Below are 23,070 nucleotides of genomic sequence, written 5' to 3'. Positions count from 1 at the left end.
TGGCAGGCGGATTCTCAACCGCTGCGCCATCAGGGAAGCCGTGTCATTCAACTTTTAATGATGGCTGTGTTTAACAATTGGCTTGCGAGTTCTCTGACGCTAACGATCTCCTGTCATAGGCCGGGGTGAGCCAACGCCACTCATCAGTGCTGGTCTCTGTTGTGCCCCGCAGAGAAGGGGGTGGTCACAGACCCCATCGGTCTGGAGGCTTGTAGGGATTAGAGCTGCAGGGATAGAGTGAGGGGAGGTGGGGGGTTGACACCCTCTCCTCCTGTCTCCTCTCCTCTCCCCCAGTTGTGGGCATCCCAGCTCTAGCCGCTTCCTCCCACCTGGTCCTGCTCCAGGTGTGAAAGCAAAGTCACCGTCTTCCCTTTGCCCAAGAGGGTGTGTGAGGAACCTACCTCCAACCTGTTCTCCCGCCCCTCTCCCTCTCTCTTCACTAGTACCACACACGTGCATACATACACACCAACATACATACATAGACAAACATAGACACACGCACACACACACACACGAGTCTCTCATGCTCACCAGTCCTCAGTGCTCTGCTGCCCAGTCCCCACTGTTCACTAAAACTCTGGTTGCCGAGGCCCCAGCCTCCTCCTGGCTCACAGGATCCACGCAGGCCCCGTGGGCTCTCTCTCCAGCCTTTGATGCAGGGGCACCCCCGTGCTCCTCAAACCTCCCCCGCTTCCTCTGGCCCCTGTTACATCACTCCCTCCTAGTTTTCCTCCCACCCATTCACATGCTAATCCTGCTTGGCCAGTTCCCCTTCCTCCGTCCCCCCACGGGTACGCAAGCTGGGAGTCCATTCTGGGGCCTCTGCTCTTCCGTGGTCAGGCTCCCTGGGAGATCTCTGCGCCCACACCATCCCCCAACACCTCTGGGGGACACTCCCAAACCCCATCTCTAGTAAACTGCTCACCCAAGCTCCACACCACATCCAGCCCTGGGACCGAGACTGTCTACATCCTCCCTGCCCCCGCCCTTGCATCTACTCCCCTTCGAGTCAGAAATCTATGAATAATCAAGTTCCCCCTGCCTCTCGCTCGCCACCCATCCCACTTCACCATCCTGTCTAATCGGTTGGCAAACTCAGTTGAGTTTCTCCTACATACTTTTCAAATCGGCCGTGCCCCCATTGGCTTGACTCAGTCCCTCACACCTCTCCCCTGGGCTTCACCCAGCTGCCCTGCGGGGTTTCCTCCAGGCCTTCTGACCATGGCACCCCTCCCACTTAAACTTTTCCAAGTTCCCGGTTACCTGGGATGAAGTCCAAACTCCTTAACCCGGCAGCTTCCATCACCCTCGATCGCCTGCCCCAGACTCATTTATGATAAGGGCAAGCGTTTCAGAGGCATCACGGCAGGCTCCATGCCGAGCACCCGACCCACCTCCCACATCACCAAGGGGTGGCATAACACGGGGCTTAGCGGCCTAACCCCACCCCCCCCAATACTTATATGCTCTTAGGCAAGATACAGTTGGCATAGTATGTTCCTCATGGGAGTGTTATAAAGATTAAATGCATTTTGTAAATGAAGCGTGTCGGACAGTGCCTGACACTTAGTAAGCAACAGAAGGTAGCGATTACCACGATTACCTAGTTAACCCTGACAGCAGGCCCCTGAGGTGGGGACCATCATTATACCCACGCTACAGGTGAGAACACTAAAGGTAAGTTACCCGGGTCACGCAGCTTGTAAATGGCAGAGCCAGGGCCTGGGAGCCTCAGGGCCCCTGCCTGTGGCTTCCTCCAAGTCCCCGGGCCTGGATCCACCTCCGTGGAGCTCTGTCTGATTCCTTCATTTCTGCTCCGCACTGGGAACAACTCCCTGAGGACAGCCATGCGTCTTTCACATCTGGTTTTCCAGTCCGTAGCCCAGAGCCTGACATGGGGGTGTTCAGTAAACCTGGAAGGAAGGTCTAGTCAGTCGAGAGAGCCTGTGGGATCCACCTGGGACTCCCTTGTCTGCAGCCATCTCTCCTCCTCCCCGACCCCATGGAAACCCTCAATCCCTGGAGGGTGGCGTTTGCTCAGCTTCCTCCCCGATGTGCAGCTGTTCCCCTCCCTCTTGGACCTCCCGCGCACTTTCACTAGGCTTTGACCATCTTAATCCCCTGCTCAAAAACCTTCAGTGGGCCCCCTATTGCCTGAAAGGGGACGTTCACTTTCCTCAGTCTGGCATCCCAAGGTGTCTCCTGGTCCTGCTCCCTGGAAAGCCGTCCCTGCCCTCAGGCACCCGTAAGAATCCCCCATCTTCCAAGGATGCTTCCAAGGTCAGCCGCTTGACTGCATGTGTGCCCATCCTGAACGTCCACCTCACCCTGGAACCCGCCTGGAGGCACTCACCAGTTTCCCTTTCCACTGCGCTTTTTGGCAGGGACTGAGTCTCCTTCACTCTTATATCACCCATGGAGCTTGGCCCCAGCCAATAGACCCAGAGCAGATGCATCCTGGTCCACATGGGAGCTTCCCCATGGTATCAGGCTGAGGCAGGAATCTGTCCCCCTGGAGGCAGTTCCAGCTGAAATCTCACAGGTAGCCTGCAGGAGTGGGGAGCATTGTACCAGGGGTAGTGATTCTTGGCCCTTTCTGCCTGTATGACCCTGGGCACATCCCTGGGCTTCACTAGATTTCACCAGTCACATGGGATCAAAGGCAGAGGTTGAACTTGCATGGCCTGAGTTCAGCCTTGAACTAGCATTCCAGGGTTCTTTGTTTTTGGATAACAGGTGTCCTTAGGCCTGATCTTAGGCTCTGGGCTGACAGGCCTGCAGTTGCCTCTCTCAAAAGGGACCTCAGCAGGTGAGGGTGTCTGGGGAGGCCATCTGGTCCAGGCTCCTGGACACATCTGTCCCCTTTGAAAAGGACAGTGATCTCCCCTGTTCTTTCAAACAAAAGCTGCAGCAGACAGGTCTCTAAAAGGTCCTTCAGTAACCCTTCTCTCACAGACTCCAAAACCTAAAACGAAACAAAATGCTGAGATGCTAGCATCTCACGCCCAGCCTCTCAGCTGGCCAGTCCCCCAGCCCGCTGATATGACACACCTCGCCTCAGCAAGGGCCCTCCCTCATCCCAGCCCCCTCTCCCCTGCAGCCTTGATCGTTCCACAGGGGACACCCATATCATCAGGCAGGTGAGATGTGCACACTCAGAGCAAAGCTGAGCACACTGGGGTGTCATCGTGGACCATAGTTAACAGCAGGGACCGTTGCTGAACTGCCTGCGTTTGAAGCTTGGCTTTGCTGCTTTCTAGCTGTGCGCCCCGGGAGGCTTACTAAACCTCTCTGTGCCTCCATTTCCTCATCTGTAAAATGAGGCTAAGTGCAGGATTGATGTCAGAGGGTGGTTGTAAAGTTTATGTGAGTTAATGCATGTCAAGCCCTTGGAGCAGTGCTGGGCTCACAGAACATTCTCGTGCTGGGGGGGTGATGCGTGATGGCATAAGCAAGGGGAGAGCGGCAGGACTGCTCATGGTCTGTGGGGATGATGGGGGGCTCAGCCAGATGTGTGGGGGGGTGTTGGTCTTCCCAAGGAGTCCGGACAGTGCTGAGTCCTGGCTTATTGCCCAAGGCTGGTTTTTCTTCCCAGGCTCGGCCATCGCCTACTCTGCCTATGTGTTCCCGGACGCCCTGGTGAACACCGTCTTCCACGATTACTACGTGGCCCTGGCTGTGCTGAACACCATCATTAGCACCGGCCTCTCCTGCTATTCCAGGTACCCGGCTGCTCTGTCTCAGGTGGGATGGGGTTGGGGGCGGCACAGAGCACGCAGCTCCCTGGACTGTTGGAGGGGACAGTGGAAAAGATGCTCGGGAACCTGGGACTCAGTTCCAGATGGACTTCCAGTGGCCGGGCAGGACCAGCTTCACAGGCACACGCCCGTGCAGGCGCTCAGGGCCCTGTGAGCAACAAGGCTCCACCCTTGGTTTAATTCCCTGCTGTTGTTGTTTCGAAACACTTAATGAGTTTTGAACAAGGGGGTCTCCCTACTTTCCTTCTGCCCTGGGCTCTACAAGTTATGCAGCTTGTCCTGTTGCTGAACAAGTCACTTACCCTCCTTGAACCTCAGTTTGCTCATCTATAAAATGGGGTCAAGGGAGTTCCCTGGCGGTCCAGTGGTTAGGACTTGGTGTTTTCACTGCTGTGGCCCAGGGTCAATCCCTGGTTGGGGAACTAAGATCCTGCAAGCTGCGTGGCGTGGCCAAAAAAAAAAAAAAGTGGGGTCAACACAGCTACCTTGTGAGACGGATGTAAGGATTATGGGTAATGTATCCAGAACACCTAACACAAGCCTGGCCCATAGGAGGTGCCCCATACGTTGGCCATCTGCTAATAGGGACAGAGGGGGCCGGCTTCTTGATAGAGGCACACCTCGGAGATACTGCAGGTTCGGTTCCAGACAACCGCAATAAAGCCAACATCACAATAAGGCAAGTCACACAAACTTTTTGGTTTCGCAGCGCATATAAAAGTTATATTTACACTATAGCCTATTACGTGTACAATAGCATTATGTCTAAAGAAACAATGTGCACACCTTTATTAAAAAATACCTTATTGGGCTTCCCTGGTGGCGCAGTGGTTGAGAGTCCACCTGCCGATGCAGGGGACACGGGTTCGTGCCCCAGTCCGGGAGGATCCCACATGCCGCAGAGCGGCTGGGCCCGTGAGCCATGGCCGCTGAGCCTGCGCGTCCGGAGCCTGTGCTCCTCAACGGGAGAGGCCACAGCAGTGAGAGGCCCGTGTACCGCAAAAAAACAAAAAAATAAAAAACTTTATTGCTAACAATGCTATCATCTGACAACACGGTGTTGCCACAAACCTTCAATTTGCAAAAACCACAATAAAGCAAAGTGCAGTAAAACAAGATATCCCTGTCTGTGTGGTGGGTGATGGATGATATTCAAATGTCCAACACATCCCCAGGGGAAGACCGGTGGCCATGAGTCATGCCCAGCTCACTGGCTCTTATTCCTTCTATTTTTTTCCTTCCACTCAAGGAAGCTCATTGGAGTATGAGTACAAGAGGCATTTTTTAGGATAACTACTCTAGTTTATTCAGCTCTTGGTATAAAACTGAACTACCCGAAATTACTTGGGAAACCTCTGGAATGGTGGTGTTGGGGTAACATCCCTGTGTAGATGGTGCTGGGTGCCGGGGGCCTTTCATGGTGGGTTAGGAAGAGCACGAAGGAAGGGTGGCGGTCACCCCTGGCCATCTGTCCCCCTACCCGCGACTCCACTGAGCCAGTCTGAGTCTTCCGGAATAGACTGCTGCTGGCCTCATAGAATTCGTATTCCTGGCAGCCGCCACCTCTTCCCTCCCCAGGAGAAAACAGGGAGGGAGAGGTATGCTTCTGCAACTTCCCCGCAATGATTTTGGCTCCAGCTTTCTCTGGGTGACACTTTGGTTTTGTGGGATCCAGAGGTAGGCAAGTTCCCCAAACCTGACAGGTTGGTTTTCTTTAAAAACCAAAGGATAGAGCCTTAAACAGCATCGGGGATGCCTGTCCCAACTTGCCTTCCACTTACCTGTCCTGAGGCAGGTGGTGGGAAGCACAGAGCCGCTTGCCATGGGGGTGAGTCTCATTTCCAGGCTCAGTCTCAAGACTGGGCTTTGTGTTCCTTCGTCCCTGGGGTGGGAGTGGGGGGTAAACTCCCCCTTCCCTCTTCCTGGAAATCAGAGCGCCCCTCCAGCTGTGAGGAGATAGGGTCTGCCCAGAGGGTAGAAAACGGAATCAGACATCATGGGGTGTTATTATTTCCTTCTCCCCCAATTCCTCAAGGGCTCTGGCGATTAAAAGCTCTTTCTGAAGCGCAACCTCTGTGCCAGGCCAGAGCTGTGAGGGCTGCCACGGGTCGGGGAGAGGAGGAGATCGGGTCCCTGCCTCGGGTGAGACAAGGTGTAACATACATAGAAAAGTAACACTGATGCTAAAACAGCCCAAGAGAGATGAAGCGTGGCCTGGAGGCACAGTGTCTGGATGTGAGGGCTCACCGACAGGCCTGGGCCAAAGACACACCTGGATCAGGTCCTTGGACGAGCCACTGTCCTGCCTGCTTAGCTTCTGCAGGGCTGTGTGGCTCTGCTGTTGCGAACTTAGGATCAGAGGGAGGCGAGCACTGTGGACGGGTGGGGCAGGTGGGCTTCATGGGTGGAAGAAACAGTCCCGCCATTCATGATCCGGGACTGCTTTCCCATGAACTCCCAATGCCAATTCTTGGAACTTTTTTTTTTTTAATCTTCCTGAATCACCTATAAGCCATGAGGGTATATTGTTTTCTTCTAGCCCGGAGTCCTCCCTGATTGTTCGGGTACAATGAATGGGTCTTTTTTGGTTTCTTTTTAATTTATTAATTTTGGCTGCGTTGGATCTTCGTTGCTGCGCACGGGCTTTCTCTAGTTGTGGCGAGCGGGGGCTACTCTTTGTTGCAGTGCGTGGGCTTCTCATTGCGGTGGCTTCTCTTGTTGCAGAGCTCGGGCTCTAGGTGTGCGGGCTTCAGTAGTTGTGGCTCGTGGGTTCAGTAGCTACAGCATGCGGGCCCTAGAGAGTGTGGGCTTCAGTAGTTGTGGTGTGCAGGCTCAGTAGTTGTGGCTCGCGGGCTCTAGAGCGCAGGCTCAGTAGTTGTGGTGCACGGGCTTAGTTGCTCCGCGGCATGTGGGATCTTCCCGGACCAGGGCTCGAACCCATGTCCCCTGCATTGGCAGGCGGATTCTTAACCACTGTGCCACCAGGGAAGTCCCTGAATGGGTCTTTTGGATGTGACATGCCTGGCACCTTTAGACAAACTTGTTTGGCAGGGCAGCTTGGCCAGGAATCTCTTGAATGTCCATTTGGGGCTTCTCCCTTGTCAATGAAATAGATTATTTCTGTTTATGGGGCACATCTGTGGCTGTTTCATTCATCCATCTATCCATCCATCTACCTACCTATCCATCTTCCCACCCATCCATCCATCTACCCACCCACCCACCCATTCATCCATCCACCCGTTCATCATCCATCCACCTATTCATCCATCCATCCATGCTTCCATCCAGCTACCCACCCACCCATCCATCCATCTACCCAGCCATCTATTCATCCACCCATCCACTTATTCAGTTTATCCACCCATCCACCCACACATCCATCCATCCATCTATCCACCCACCCATTCATGCATTGATCTACCCACCCAACCACCCATCCTTCCATCAATGCATCCAACCAACCACTCAACATTCCTTAAATGCCTGCCATGCTCCAAGTGTCATGTTGAGACCTGGGAAGACAGGGATGAGTGAGGCTCAGTCCTCGTCCTCAGAGAGTGCCCCATGCAGTATGAGAAGCAGACTGCAGACCCTCAAAAAGTCCAGATGGAGTCATCTTTTCCTTTAAAGGCCAGAGGAAAAGGCTTTCAGTGTGTAGCATTACAGGGTATAACGTAAGCAAATAATGATAATACAAAATGACACCTGCTTGGATTCCCAGGCTTCTGCAAAGTGGCCTTAGGAATGAGTGTTGAGGAAGGTCGAACACGTTAGCTGGAGAGGAGGGAAGGGCCTTTTGGACAGAGCCAACAGCCTGGACAAGGGCGAGGGCCTGGAGAGGATGGGATGGCATTGGGAGGCAACAAGGAGCTTCAGAGTTGCCAGAGCCTGTGGGGCTGGAAGCGGGGAGAGAAGCTAGAGGGGGGCTAGAGAGAGGCGGGGGAAATGGAAGCACCTCGTGTGTCCTACAGAGGACTGGCCCTGTCCTCGTGAAGGACAGTCAACTTCCTAGGAAGACAATTCTGTGGGCTCAGCTCCCGTGCCCTGCGGGGCTTAAGTGGGGGCTTGGGGGACAGCAAGGGAGAGAGGGGCAATCGCCGCATGCTGAGAGTCAGGGATAGAGTGGGATGTCCCTCTGTGGGCCCGTCCGGCTTCCTTCGCATCCTGTCCGCTCTTCTTTCCGTGTGTCCGTGGATCCCTGCTCTTACAAGGCCCGTCCCCTTTGTTTTCATTCTCTGTCTTTGTCTTCAGTGTCTGAGGAGTGAGGACGGGGACTCGTGTGTGCGGAGCGGCTCTGGCCCTGATTAACTTCAAGAGAAGCAGGTGGAGGAGGGCGAGGGCCGTCTGGGGTCCCGATTTCACAGACTTGCTGTGCTGCCTCTGGCCGATCACGGCCTTTAAACAGGGACATCTAAGAAGATGTCCCCTGGGTTCCTTCTGGTGTGGGCATTCTATGATGCTCGCTTCAGCGCCTTTTCCAAGCTTTCTCTCCTTGCCTTCTTCTCTACCCCCCAGGCCCACGTCTGCCTCCCCGCTCCCGCTCTATCCGTCCGTGGTATGGCCGGGAGTGGCTGAGAACCACCTCCTTCCCTGAGCAGCGGACCGTGGAGCTCAGGAGTCATGCTTTAGTTATCCACATGCTTCCCAGAGTAGCATGGTCCTACTGGCGTTCATTCCCTTACGATACATGTCCATTAGGTAAAGTCCACCCAGGGAGACGTGGACTCCCCCAACTGGTCTCTCGATCCTTATCATGGAATTCAGTTCAAAGGAACACGTTCCAGAAAACCGCTTTCTTGTTCTGCAGCATTTGAAGGGGGCAATGACAGAACGGGTGACCTCTCTGTGGCTCTCGGAGCCAGGTGAGGGTGACAGAGACCCTGCCTGCTCACACCCGCCGACAGCCCGAAAGCCCAGGAAGGCACCACCACTCTCTCAGGAATGTTAGTTACACAGTGTTTGCTGTTCACCCCGAGTCACTGCACGCACTTTTCTGTTCATCCATTCAAAGCATCCAACCGTTGGACACATACTTGCTCAGTGAAATGCCTTGTGGTCGGTGCTGTGAGGGAGAGATGAATTTTCATCCTTGGTGGATAGTGAGCTGTGCTGTGAGAGCCTTGCCGTGGCAGTGCCGTCGTGGCAGCTCAGAGAGGCGTGGGGCAGGCCTGGAAGGGGGTTTGGAGGTCAGAGCCGGAGACAGGAGGCTTAGCAGACAGTGGTTCTCAGATACATCTGGAGGTCAGAGGGCTCAGTCAGATGACAGGGTGCTGCTAGGGCCAGGGGCCAGCACGTGGAAATGTCCACATTCCTGCTATGTCACCCACACAACAACCAAACTACCATAACACCCGCCCCCAACACACATACAGACATACCTCTGCAACAGTATGATATTTCCAAAGGCCCACTTCTTTCAAGCACTAGTTCCAGAATTCACCTGCAAACCTTTCCAGCTTTGTTGCACCAAGAATTTATCAGGTTTTAGAATAGACTGGTATTGTATCAACCCTCTCTTGCTGGAGGCTTCTCCCCAAACCCAGTGTTTCCTGCCCACCTGGTTCTAGGCAGAGGAGGCCTGGCTCCCTGACTCCCAGCTCTGGGGTGCAGGGATTGCCTTACCAGGCGAGGCTTTGGAGACTTTGTGGTGTGGGGTGCTTTGCAGGATGCTGTGGCTCCCTCCCGTCCCTCTCGGAATCTCTGGCTGTGGCGACACCGTGTGGCCTGATTTGGAATTGCACCTTGGTAGTGGGAGCCGCCCCCCTCCGCCTCTGTGGCTGCTGGCCCTTCTGCCTCTTATTCTTTGTTGCTGTCTCTCGTCTGTTCTGCTTTTTCTCCTTTTTCCCTCTGTAGACTCGGCTTTGCAGCTGGAGAGGCTGGTTCGTTTGCCCTTGGGGAAGTACTTTATCAGGCCGGGCGAAATGTCTCAAGTTGCAGGAACTCCATGGTTTGGGGGATGGTCCTCGTCAGCCAGAGCCAGCCTTCTTCCTGTGTAAGTGGCCGCAGAAAGAGCGTGCTTTAATAGCGAGTCTCTTTGCACCCAGAGGTGATAGGCGGTGGCAGTGCATGGGGAGGGAGGGAGTGGGCTTGCCGTGGTTGGACAGGGTCTGCCAGCGTGGACTGAGAAGGCCATCGAGATGGGTCCTGGTTCCTGGGGCAGCGGGAGTGTGTTCCGATTGCTTCCTCGGGCAGAGGGGTGTCTGTAAGGTAAGGACAGAGGCTGGGTAGTGGTCAGATGCCTACTCTCCCCGCACGAGGGGAGAGGGTGGGAAGCCAGCCAGATGGCCCTGGCTGTAAATCCTAGCTTTGCCTCTTATTAGCTCCTGTGATTTTAGGCAAATCACGCAGAACTCACCTGGTCCCTCCTGTTCCTATTTTCTGGTACAACGTAGCTACAGGATGGGGATGGGGACAGGATGGCTCCTACAACACAGGTTCTTTTTAAAAGCTGCCATTTCGCGAGTGCTACTCTGTGCTGTGCACAGCTGTAAGTTCCTTGCGAGCAACATTTTATCAAACCCTTGCAACAATCCCTTGCAGGGATTCTGTTGTTGTCCCTATGTTACACATGAGGATTTTGGGGCACACAAGGGTTACATCACCTGCTGGATGACATGGTCACAAAGGGCGGGGACAGGATCAGACTCAGGGTGTCTGCCAGATGGTGACCCTGTGCAGCCTCACCAATCCCGGGGTTTGTGGTTCCTTCCAAGGCTGGGGTTCTGTTCTGGGGGACGGTGAATTGAGGTCCCTTATGTCTCCCCCTCCTTCTTGAACTTCTCTTCCATCTCTGCCCAGTGTCCACAGGGTCAGGAAAGAAGGAGGGACATGCCCATGGGCTGGAGCAAAGTTGGAGCTGATCTCTGGAGGTTATGGGGCTTCTCGGGGTCCACGGTGGCCGCCTCTTACCTAGAACAGGGATCCCCAGGCTGGGCTGCCCTGAGAGCTGGACGGCACACAGCAGCCTGGCGATGTCATGTCCTCAGACACGATTCTGAGCTGGACGCTGGGGATGGAAAGCTGAGCAGACCCAGCTCTGCCCTCGAGGAGAGTTCCCCGACCACTCAGGAGGCAGATGTGGGTGTCTCTGCCATTTTCCACACCAAAGGATGTGGGCACAGTGGGGCTTGTAGTCAGGTGACTGCACTGGCTCGTAGGGGACGTGAATAACCTGGAGGGGGAGTGGGCCTGGGCTGCAGGGGCAGCAGTCTATGTTTGGTGCAGAAAGGGCAGGCCAGTGGGCTGGGACAGGGTATCTGGGGAGCAGAGGTGAAGAGCAGTGGTGGGACATAGACTCCATCCCCGCTGGAGAGTGCGATGAGGGGCAGAACTGTCGACGGGGGGCTGAGATGGCCCCAGCGCCTCCCTCATCTTACGGGCTGCACTAGAACAGCTACCCCACGAGCCTCGGCGCCCAGGCTCTGCACACCACCCTTGGGGGTCCTCTGGCCTCACAGCCCTGTGGGCACCAAGGGAGGATCCATCCCCCACAATACGCTGTGCTGCTGAAGCGGGTACCTGCCCTGCCTCCTGGCCCAGCCTGGGCGTGTGAGCTCTCCCTCGCTCAAGCCCCAGTTCAGGGCTGTGGTTTCATGTGGAGCTTCTCTTTACCCCTCCCCTCCCAGTATCCAGCCTGCCATCTGTGCTGCCCGGCTCCGCACACCCTCAGCTGCTGCCCCCTCCTCAGGCTGGGCCCAAGCCAGCTGAGGCCCCATCGTGTTCCATCCAGGAGGAGCTGCCTGTCTTTGCCACAGTCAGCACCACTCATTTTAATGCTGGCTTCATCTGTCTTGGAACCGGAGGCAGGTGGGGGTGATGATGAAAGAGAGAAGGAAGGACCATGCTTACTCAGTTTCCCCAGCCCAGTATCCCTGTGTGTGGTATTAAATATTCCAGAAATCTCTTAAGTAATTAAACACCTAATTGTACCCAGGGCTTCTGCAGGGTCATCAGCTGGCGCCTCTGACTAATTAAGCATCTCAACCTTCGCAGAGGTGCTCGCCCCAGGAGCCTCTCAGGATGCTGGGAGATGGTTGCCCCCTCCCCGCCCACCCTGAGCTCTTTCCACATCTGAGACTGAGCCGTTCCCATCAGGGTGGGAGAAGTGGAGAGCGCTGGGGGAGAAGCTGCTGGCCGTAGGAGGAGCTTGTGCAAAAATGCTTGTCCTTCGTGGGTTACTCGCGCTTGGTTATTTTTAATGTGCATGTGTGTGTTATTTACTGAAACTCCTTTTTCATTCTCATTTCTCCCCGCTTTTCTTCCCTGATTTAGGTTTCTTGAGGTCCAGAAGCCCAGGCTCTGTAAGATGCTTCGTGTCCTGGCCTTTGCTTATCCCTACACCTGGGACTCCCTTCCCATCTTCTCCAGGGTAAGGGCCCGGCTCCAACCCCTCTCTGCCTGTTGGCAGCATCAGGGAATCAATTGTGTCCTGAGCTCTGGGGGTCAGAGCGCCGTCCTGGTCACAGTGGGACACACAAGAGTAGAGTCCCAGGTGCTCCTTTTTTTTTTTTTTTTTTAATAAGTTTATTTTATTTATTTCTTTTTGGCTGCATTGGGTCTTCCTTGCTGCGCGTGGGCTTTCTCTAGCTGTGGTGAGCGGGGGCTACTCTTCATTGCAGAACGTGGGCTTCTCATTGCAGTGGCTTCCCTTGTTGCAGAGCATGGGCTCTAGGCTCACGGGCTTCAGTAGTTGTGGCACACGGGCTTAGCAGTTGTAGCTAGCAGGCTCTAGAGCGCAGGCTCAGTAGTTGTGGAGCACGGGCTTAGTTGCTCTGCAGCACGTGGGATCTTCCCGGACCAGGGTTCGAACCTGTGTCCCCTGCATTGGCAGGCGGATTCTTAACCACTGCACCACCAGGGAAGCCCCCCCGCCCCAGATGCTCCTTTAATGGCACTTGCAGACTAGTTAAGAGACGGCATGAACACAGAGGCCCTGATGAACATAGGAGATGCACCAGTGGCCAGTGTTGACTGGGGGCTCAGGAGCAATCGCAGAGGGCTGGGCAGGGGAGGCAGCCTGGGGTTCAGTAGAGTGACCAGGAGAGTGGGCTCTGGAGGCAAATCTGTAATATTTACTCACTGCAAGACATTGGACGAGTTATCTTCCACCTCTGTGTCTTGATTTCCCTCATCTGTAAAATGGCCTGGTAATAACACCTCCTTTTGTCAGGCTGTGGGGAGGATTATATGAGACAATGTTTAAAATGCTAGTTGGTGGTGAGAGTCCAGTAAATGCAGTGTTATATATTATCATCAATTAACATAGTAGTAGTAGTGAAGGAAAATGTATGAATGAAGGTCTTAAAGGATAGATGGGAATTAGATGGAGAACACAAAGGAAGAGGGTGTAGGAGGAAAGGCAAGAAGGGGGAAAGTTCAAATCCCAGTCCCACTGCTCACTGGCTGTGTGACCCTAGGCAATGAATAGAAGCTCTCTGAGCCTTGGTTTCCTCATCTTTATTTTTTTTTAATTTTTTATAAATTTATTTTATTTATTTATTTTTGGCTGTGTTGGGTCTTCGTTGCTGCACGTGGGCTTTCTCTAGTTGCCGCGAGCCAGGGCTGCTCTTTGTTGCGGTGCACGGGCTTCTTATCGCAGTGGCTTCTCTTGCTGCAGAGCACGGGCTCTAGTCGCCCGGGCTTCAGTAGTTGTGGCACGCAGGCTCAGTAGTTGTGGCTCACGGGCCCAGCCGCTCCGCGGCATGTGGGATCTTCCCGGACCAGGGCTCGAACCCGTGTCCCCTGCATCGGCAGGCGGATTCTTAACCACTGAGCCACCAGGGAAGCCCTCCTCATCTTTAAATGAGGCTGACATCCTGTCCTTCACAGGGGGTAGGGGAGAATAATCAAATAAACAGAACTGATGGGCTCAGCAATGCCAAGCCCAGGCCCAGTGGGTGGAGTTCCCCTCCCAGAGGCAGCGTAAGGGTCCGCTGCATGAGGCCAGGATGGCAGGGCCCAGGGATAAAGGAGAGGGGTCGAGCTGGCTTCATTAGCTGAGGCACTGACCGTGTGCTCCTGCTGAGTTCATGTGGGCCTGGGGGGGACCCAGAGATGGGGATGCAGCCCATTTCCTTGAATCCTTCTTCGAGGACACAGATCACACACAGGAAACCAGAGCAGAGAACAATCCGGTCCCACAAGGCCGCCAAAGCATACAGCACAGGTTCTTGCTATTATGAGCGCTGGGTGCTCCTGGCACTGCACCAGCCAGTGGGCAGCAGGGGAGGGGAGGGCTTACCCTAAATGGTGATGTGGCTGAGCACACAGGTTCTGGAATCAGCCTGACTTCACTGTTAGTTAGTGGTTTGCAAGTCACCCTCCAGCCCAGTTTCCTCATCTGCAAAATGGGGAGAAGAGTGTCTGCCTTGTGGTCATTGTTGAGGCTCTGAAGTGATGCATGTAAAAGGCCTGGCCTAGTGCCCTCCGTAGTGGTGGCTGCCGCCGCTATTTATAACAATCGTACAAAAACCGTACTGAACTCCACACCAGGGTAATGTCCATAATTAATAGTCTGTGATGATTCAGAAGGCCTTCCAGGGATTTTTAGGCCTTAAAGCCTTAATTAGGAGCATCAATTCAGGGGATGTGCTGGTTAGAAGTGAGTTCAAGTGTGAATAGGCTATTTTTTATGATACTTACGTTTTAGCCCCAGGAAAAAAGTAGCGATATATCTAACTGGATTTTTCTTTTCCTTTAATTTTGTCTTCACTTCTGCTGTTTTTCTTTTCTTCCTTCCTTTCTTTCTTTCTTTTTGTTTTTGGAATTAAATAATCCAAAGGCTCTCATGAGCATGCGGGGGATTAAACGACAGTTGCCTTGGGTCTCAGCTGACCACACTCAGAACAGGAAGCCTGCTCACACAGTCCCTGCGAGTTCCCTTTCCAAGCCTCAGAACTGGAGAGGGAACGGCCTTGGCCCACAGAGTCCACACATACGCGTGGGGATGTCTGCAGGCCTCCTCTCAAGACCTGACATACGTTCCTTCCTTCCTTCCTTCCTCTCTCTCTTTTTAAAAATTTTTACTTTATAATGAGTATAGTTGATTAACAATGTTGTGTTAGTTTCAGGTGTACAACAAAGTGATTCAGTGAGACATATACATGTATCTATTCTTTTTCAAGTTCTTTTCCCGTTTAGGTTATTATAGAATATTGAGTTCCCTGTGCTATATAGTATGTCCTTGTGGGTTATCTATTTTAAGACCTGACCTTTCTTTAAATACCTGCAGCTATTCCTCTTCCCTGGGGAGAGTGCACAGAACGAAGCCACCTTGTACCACCAGAAGCACATGGCCGTGACCCTCCTGGCCTCTTTCCTCTACTCCGCACATCTGCCGGAGCGCCTGGCTCCTGGACGCTTCGACTACATCGGTGAGTGCCTGATGGCCCCGATGCCCCTTGCCCTCCCGTCCAGGGAGGGTTCCCAATCCCTGACACCAGTGCACATAGTTGCAAAGAGAGGCCGGGGCAGGGAGAGAAGCGATTCTTCAGGAAGTTCTCCAGGCACAGACCAAGGTTAGTGAAATTGTAAGGTGACAGAGGCCAGGATGTACATAGCCAGTGGATGACCAGGGAGGATGGCGGAGGATGGAGAGGAGGTGGATCTAGGATTCTAAAGCATTTCCAGCAGGTATGGGGACAGGAGAGTCCCATTATTACCTAGAATGTGAAATCCCGTTATTAAATGAACATGTAAGGCAGCCGTAAAGAGGAAGAGGAAAGACAGTACAGCTGGCTCTGAGAATACCGGCTGGCAGGGAGCTGTGCTCAGGTATGGCCCCTGGACCAGCAGTCTCAGCGTCACCCGGGAACATGCAGATTCTCGGTTCCCAGCCCCCAGACATCCCGTGTCTCAGAAGCTGTGTGATTCTCCAGGTGAGCCTGAGCTCACTCAAGTTAGAGAAGCCACGTGGTGGAGAGGAGGTGTCGGAACCACAGGGGTTTACACCTGCTGGCAGGGTTCCTTCCTCTCTGTCTAGGGAAGTGGGTGGCACTGCGGAACGTGTCTCCTCCACCCTGGCTCTGGGACTGGCTGGAGGAGGGACCCTTGGGCCACTTCTGGTGAGGCTGATGAGTCCTGGGGTGAGAGCTCCTTAGATAAGCTCCCAATACCATGGGGATTCAGATCCTCACTCCCAGGTGGCGGGCAGGAACCTCGGTTCTCCCCAAGCCCATTTTGTCCATGGGTTTCCATCTTCTGCCCAAGACACATGGCCAGATTTTTCTTTGTTTGCTCTGATTAGAGTTTCATCTCCTTTACTTCTTCTCTCCTGCCAGAAGGGATTACAATGAGCAAAATACTTAGAGGGCACATTTCAAAAAAGGAGGGAGATGAGAGGGCCAGGGGATTGGAACCTGCCTAAGGAAGCTGCCCAGCACGTCCACAGCCCCAGCTCCAGCCAGATGAAATAGAGGTGGTAGTGTGCGAAGTCTGGGTGGGGGGGCCTTGTTTTGCCAGCTCTGGCTTCTTAATAACATTTTATTGACTCGCCTCTATCCTGTCCTCTTGGGCCTAGAGCAGAAAGACACTCCTATGGGGGGAAATTGGCCAGACGGGCAGTTAGTAACAGATCTTTAACAAAGGGTTTGGAAAGTTCTCCGCCCCTAAATAACAGTCAGTCAGATGCTGGGCTCCCTCTCCAACGCCCACAGGAAGTTCCTCCCTATTCCTGCCAGGAGGGATTGTTGAAATCACTCTTCCTGCTGCAGGCACATTTCACATCTGTTCGGTGCTCGTGGCTCTTCTGTCTTTTGATCTGCTGCCCTAACAGAGACAGGTTTGTGCCTCAGTTGGTGAGCACAGCTGATCACCTCCTTCTGCTTGGCCCTGTGTCCTTAGAGTACACGGCTCTTGCCGGATAAGGAACCACTTCGTTGCATCACACACAGATTTGGAAATTGGATACAGCCCAGTAGTATGGCTTGAGTGAGGCAGGGGTGGCCCCTCCAGGCACACTTCCTCCCTGGGGCATGCAGGCTGGAGTGCTGGCAGCTCCCTGCCCTAAGGAATTCATTGGCCACCTACTCAACTCTCCTACATCCTCATTCCTGACTCTGTTCTTGTTCAGTTGGGCAGATGGCCAGACTGGTCCCTTCTGGGGACACATTTATTGAATACTTACTCTGGGTTAAGTCCTGGGGGTACAACACTGAATCCTTTTTTTTTTCTTTCTTTAACTGAAGGAGAATCTTTAACCCTTGTGTCGTATTAGCTAGGGCTGCCGTAACAAAGAACCACAGACTGGGTGGCTGAAACAACAGCGATTTATTTTCCCATAATTCTGGAGGTTAGAAGTCTGAGATCAAGGGGACGGCAGGGTCGGTTTCTTCCAAGTCCTCTCTCCTTGGCTTGCCCATGGCCATCTCCGTTTCTCTTCACATGGTCTCTCCTCTGTGTACGTGCATGTCTGCATCCTAATCTCCCCTTCTTAGAAGGACACCAGTCAGAGTGGGTCCCACGCTAGTGACCTCATTTTAACTTAATTGTCTCTTAAAGGCCTTATGTCCAAATACGATCACATTCTAAGGTACTGGGGGTTGGGACTTTCAACATATGTATTTGGGAGGGGGAGATACAACTCAGCCCGTGAAACATGGTTTCTGCAGGCTGTCCCCCAAAGCAGTCCCCAGCCCCGGGCAATGGACTCCTTTTCTCACCAATCACCAAGTCAGCACATCCCTGCTCACTCCAACCACCCTGCACTGGACTCCCACCCTCTGGGGATGCATACATGGTGACTGGGGTCCTGCAAGTTATCGGAGAGGAAGAGCCCCTGGTTGTGTCTGGGATTAAGCAGCAGTGGGGAGAGGAGCACCTCATAAGAGGCCAACAGAAAATTTGGCTGGCTTCTCCTTTGGGATTGAAGCCAGAATCTGAGCTGATCAGTGACAGCTCTCAAGAGGTAACCTTTGGCAGAACTTTTTCACGTGAAAAACAGGACTGGTGGATAAGTTGTTTTAAAAATGGATTTGGTTTGCTCTGATGGCCCTTTTATTTTTCTCATGTTACATTTAAAAAATAAATTTTTTAAGTATATATTACATAATACCCTAATTTCAAGTATATGATTCAATGATTTTTTAGTAAATTTACCACATTGTACAACCGTCACCATATAGGAGTTTTAGAACATTTTCATCACCCCAGTAAGATCCTCTGTGCCCATGTACTATTAATCCCGACTCCCACCCCTGCCTGACGCAACCGCTACTCTATTTTCTGTCTCTGTGGATTTCCCTTTTCTGGACATTTGATATAAATGGAATCATACAATTTATGGTCTCTTGTATCTGGCTTCTTTCACACCACATAGTGTTTTTAGCATCCATGCCATAGCATGTATCAATCCATTCCTGTTTTATTGCTGATCTTGATGGTCTTTTGTGTGTTTGCTATAGGTCATAGTCACCAGCTGTTTCATGTGTGTGTGATCCTAGCCACACACATGCAGATGGAAGCCATCCTTCTGGACAAGACTCTCAGGAAGGAATGGCTCCTGGCCCACTCCAGGCCCCTGTTGTTCTCTCAGATAGCCGGAGCCATACTTCTGTGCCTCATCTTCAGCCTGAGCAACATAACTTATTTCTCAGCTGCTCTGTATCGGATTCCTGAGCCAGAATTACATAAAAAAGAAACATAACTCAGACCATAAGCTTTTTGTGCCAAGTGTCAACATTAAGCTACAACTTCCTAACCACCAAAAGCCAGTGTCAAGGTACCAGGTTATAACGGCCTAAAATATTTATAATGGTTGGTGTCTTGGCATTTTTGAATGGATTCATGTCAATAAGGTATTGACGTGGGGACGTTTCTCTAGACGTGCATTGGTTCCGTATGTGTGGTTTTAAAAGGGGAACGTGGGTTCAAGTAAGTCCTTATTCAGGCAAATCATTAATATTGCATTTAGTTTTTAATTTATTTAAAGTGAGTTCTCCAATCCTATTTAAACAATTGGATTAAGCATACCTCCCTTGTAGCTTTACTATGAAATAGTTGGATTAAGCTTTACTACCCTTGTAGTATTACTCTTGCAGAATGCAATGTGCTTCATCTGATGAGTTTCATGTAACAAAGCCTCTCCCAAGAGCTCCCACAGTGGGAAGAGAATGAGCTGGAAAGGTCAGTAGGGGAACCTGAGAAAGAGTAAGTTGGGTCTGTGGGAGCCCTGGGGGCTGGGAAGGCAATTCCAGAATGAAGAAACCTGGCTTGGGGAGCGGTCTTCTTCCTTTCCCCACCTAGTGAAGGGAGTGAATAGAAAGAGAGTCCTCTTTTCCTACAAGTACATTCTTTTTCACAATGCAAGGTTCCCATGTCATGATAGATTTGGATTTTCTCACAAGTCCACAGCCTGTGGCTAAGTGTTATGTGTTCTGTTTTGCTCTGTTTTCTTGTCACCGGTTTGATGCTGCCAAGTATTCCACAGCACAGGAAACATGTGTTACCCAGTGGGCATTGGCTGAGTCAATCCCAATTGGTTGTGCTTGTCTGTCACCTTTTAAGCCAATGACATCACGATATTTGGGGAGGTTATACGTTTGATGTTGCTTCAGCATTTCATATATGCTGCTGAGCTTCGGGTTCACGTGCAGAGGAGGCTAAAGACCTTGCCAAAGGGATGGAAACCCTTGGTGAGCTTGTGACACATGTAGATTCCCCAGGCAAATCAGGAGATGCTGCTTTACTGGTTTAAAATGTTGGTTTCCTGGAGACAATCTACACTGGAGAAAGTCCCCCGGGTGATTCTGAGTCAGGAGGGCCATGGGCCAAACTTGCAGAAACGCTGATGTCACAAACTCCAGAAGGTACTGAGCCTATCAGCTTTGTTGTGATTGGTCTAACTTTTAGCAACCCACCACCTAAGAATGTGTCCCCTGCTTTCTACTCTGTGGAGTATCACAAAACACTGAGTATTTTCTCATCTCTTGCATCACTAATGAAAGTTCACTGTTTCATGATGTTTTCGGAGAGTACAGAAATGCTGACACAAAACAGCTTTTAACAGAAGCCCATCACCCCCTGTTGTGCACTTGTCTGTTGACTTAAGGGGCCATCCATCACAATGCGGGATCCTCTTTTGCTGACTCAGGAGCACCCCCATATCTTAGTATACTGCCTCTATGGTTTACTGGCGCAGACACTCGAATGGCCTTATAAATAGATCATCGTCCAATCTTCTGAGGACAAGTAACAATTTACATTGGATGCGAGTGGTCAAGAAACATGATTTCATTCGTTTGATTATTTGTTTACTTCCTCTGGGGAAGGTAGGCTGATAAAATTACACGGGCTGGTAAATTTTGGGTACATTCTTTGCCAGCTGCATGATAAAATTTGTTTTTTTGGCAAGAGGCTGACATTGTGAGTGGAATCTTACTCCGGCAGGGTCTGTGGGCTTCCATTTCATGTTATTGTAACTTCAGTCTTATGGTGGACAAAGGTACAAAGTTTAAATACTCCATTCTAGTAGTGCCAAAGGCATGAAGGCTTTTAAATTCTCTTGTTTATAGAGAGTAAAGTAACGTTCTTCATTTAGCTCAGAAGTAGTTGAAAGATAACGGGTGACTAATTTGAAGGACTTTTAGATTATTTAATTTCATCTTTGGATACATTGCTTTTTCAGCGTGCCTTATGATGAAAATGAAATGTTAAATCAACAAAATAAGACCAGGTGTTTCGTAACGTTTTTATAAGTTTGGTAAACTGAGTCCCATTGTATACTTTTGGACAGTGTTACAAATTAAAATTTTACAACAGTGTGCAGTACACTGATTTGGAAGCTTTTAATGTTGAGTGAGAATGGGTTCAAATATATTCATTATCATTAAGTATTATGAAGTCTAATGTGAGTATAATTTTGCCTAAGCCGTTCCGGAAATTACAAAGTTTGGCAGTGGGTCAGTTGAAACCTCACTGGGAAGATGTCTTTTAATGTAGCAGTTCTCGCATTTTTTTCATGTCTCTTTAGAGATGTACATACACTTTAGAGATGTACCCTATTCCCACTGCTGTCTCCAAAGGCAGCGGGGGAGCGACGGGGGAGAGAATGTACCATGTACATACACTTTAGAGATGTAAATACACTTTAGAGATGTACCCTATTCCCACTGCTGTCTCCAAAGGCAGCGGGGGAGCGACGGTGGAGAGAATTCCTAAAGAGATGTATTTCTTCCCCCTCCTCCTGCTTGAGAAACACTACTATAAAACTTGCCAGTCATTTCTGTTGTGATACAACTCAGATATGTTTGAATGAAGCCATTTAATCAACTGCCCCAGAGTTTCATTTTCCTTTGCTCGGTTCTTAGAAAGGAACTCTCCCTCTTCTTTCTAAGGACGTGAATTTGTCATTGTTGATTAGAATTAGAAGTGGGATGTTTAGAAGCCTTTTGAGTACAAAGTGATTTAAATATTTGGTCTGCTGCAATCTTTCTCAAAGTGTTTTTTGTGGAAGGAACTCGGCTCCCAGGAGATGTTCTGAGGAAGACAGGGTGGGGAAAAATGATGCTGTTTTCGGATACATTGGAGAAAACTTTCCTTTGGATCTGCTGTGTCCCAGATTTGTTGTGGGCATGGTACCCTTTTTATATGAAACAGCTATTAACACTGTATAACAACACTTTATAACATATTGTTGAATGCCAGCCTCTGATTTTCCAGTCGACAATCCATTATGGATGAAAAGGCAGAGACCTATGTCCAAACTCAGAGATGTTCTTCCAACCAATACTAATGTCTGGTTTTCTTAAACTGTGTGGAAGAAAAAATAAAATAAAATGTATTTATTATAGGAAAGTCCTTCCGTTTCTCACTTGACTTGGTTATATTTCACCTACTCCACTGTTCATTCATCATGAGAAATAGATTCCTGTACGTGTGTTTTGTTAAGTCATTCAGTGAACATTTATTTAGTGCTTGGTATATATAGAACAAACACCGTCCTAGGAGTTGGGGATACAGAAGAGAACAAAACCCAAACCGTCCTTCCCTCATGGAGCTGATGTTCTACGTCAGTCAGTAGGACAAGAGATATAGATAAATTCAGATAATGGTAAGTGCTTAGAAAATAAGCCTGGGACTTCCCTAGTGGCGCAGTGATTAAGAATCCACCTGCCAATGCAGGGGACACGGGTTCGAGCCCTGGTCCGGGAAGATCCCACATGCCGTGGAGCAACTAAGCCCACGCGCCACAACTGCCGAGCCTGCGCTCTAGAGCCCACAAGCCACAACTACTGAAGCCCGTGAGCCACACCTACCGAAGCCCGCACACCTAGAGCCTGTGCTCCGCAACAAAAGAAGCCCACGCACCGCAACGAAGAGTAGCCCCTGCTGGCTGCAACTAGAGAAAGCCGCGTGCAGCAAAAAAGAACCAACACAGCCAAAAATAAATAAATAAATAAATTTATAAAAAAAGAAAAGAAAAGAAGCCTGGTGAGGGACTAGGGAGGGGTGGGGTGGGGCAGCTGAGATAGGATGGGCACTCTGATAAACTGGTATTTGAGGAGAGACTTGATGGGTGAAAAGGAGCCAACTTTGGCAGCATATGGGGGAGAGTATTTCAGGTCCAGGTAGCTGTAAGTGCAAAGGCCCTAAGGCCAGTAAGCGTTTGTCTTATTGGAAGGATAGAAATCAGGCCACTCATTCCTGAAATGTATAGCTCCAGAAGACATCGGCATGACTCAGAGAATTATGAAATTTCTCCTGAATGTTCGTCCCGGGAGATTGCCCAAGGGGTTTTCCTATGGCCCCTCGGTATTTGTATGAATTCTTCAACTCTGTAATAAATGTACTTCAGCAAATGGTTGTCACACACATTCTCTCCGTGTTAAGAAACGGGTTTCAGGGCTTCCCTGGTGGCGCAGTGGTTGAGGGTCCGCCTGCCGATGCAGGGGACACGGGTTCGTGCCCCGGTCCAGGAAGATCCCACATGCCGTGGAGCAGCTGGGCCCGTGAGCCATGGCCGCTGAGCCTGCGCGTCCGGAGCCTGTGCTCCGCAACGGGAGAGGCCACAACAGTGAGAGGCCCGCATAACGCAAAAACAAAAAACAAAAAAAAAAGAAACGGGTTTCTAAAACTGGCTTACATGTTGTCTCCTCCAGAGCATGGAACCGCGAGCCTCAAAGAAAATTTAATCTAGCCTTTAAAAAATGTGTGTGATGATGTAAAACGCACATGCGCAGGGCTCAGATGCACAGATGTACAGATGTAGAAGACTCACCGAGGGTGCTGGGGGTGGGCGTGGTCCTGGAGTTTTGAATTTTTATCAGAAGCCCCAGGTGATTTTTAATACCATAAGGGAGTTTAAGAAGCA

General features: G+C 51.1%; 1 protein-coding gene across 6 annotated transcripts in view; it reads left to right on the top strand.

The window, feature by feature from the left end:
- PAQR5 (progestin and adipoQ receptor family member 5) overlaps nt 1–21,557 on the top strand; it is an 87,563-nt gene extending 66,006 nt beyond the window's left edge. For all 6 annotated transcript variants that reach the window (XM_032624218.1, XM_032624213.1, XM_032624215.1 and 3 more), the window contains 4 exons: nt 3,599–3,725; nt 12,036–12,132; nt 14,995–15,136; nt 18,164–21,557. In XM_032624218.1, the coding sequence (XP_032480109.1) occupies nt 3,599–3,725; nt 12,036–12,132; nt 14,995–15,136; nt 18,164–18,405 (608 nt within the window). In that variant the 3' untranslated portion in view covers nt 18,406–21,557. The remainder of the gene's footprint in view (nt 1–3,598; nt 3,726–12,035; nt 12,133–14,994; nt 15,137–18,163) is intronic.
- The last annotated feature ends 1,513 nt before the right edge of the window (nt 21,558–23,070 follow it).

This window comes from Phocoena sinus, chromosome 2, assembly GCF_008692025.1.
Source record: "Phocoena sinus isolate mPhoSin1 chromosome 2, mPhoSin1.pri, whole genome shotgun sequence".
NCBI lineage: Eukaryota > Metazoa > Chordata > Mammalia > Artiodactyla > Phocoenidae > Phocoena > Phocoena sinus.
The sequence above is the reverse complement of the archived record's forward strand: the minus strand, read 5'-3'. Positions and strand labels throughout refer to the sequence as shown.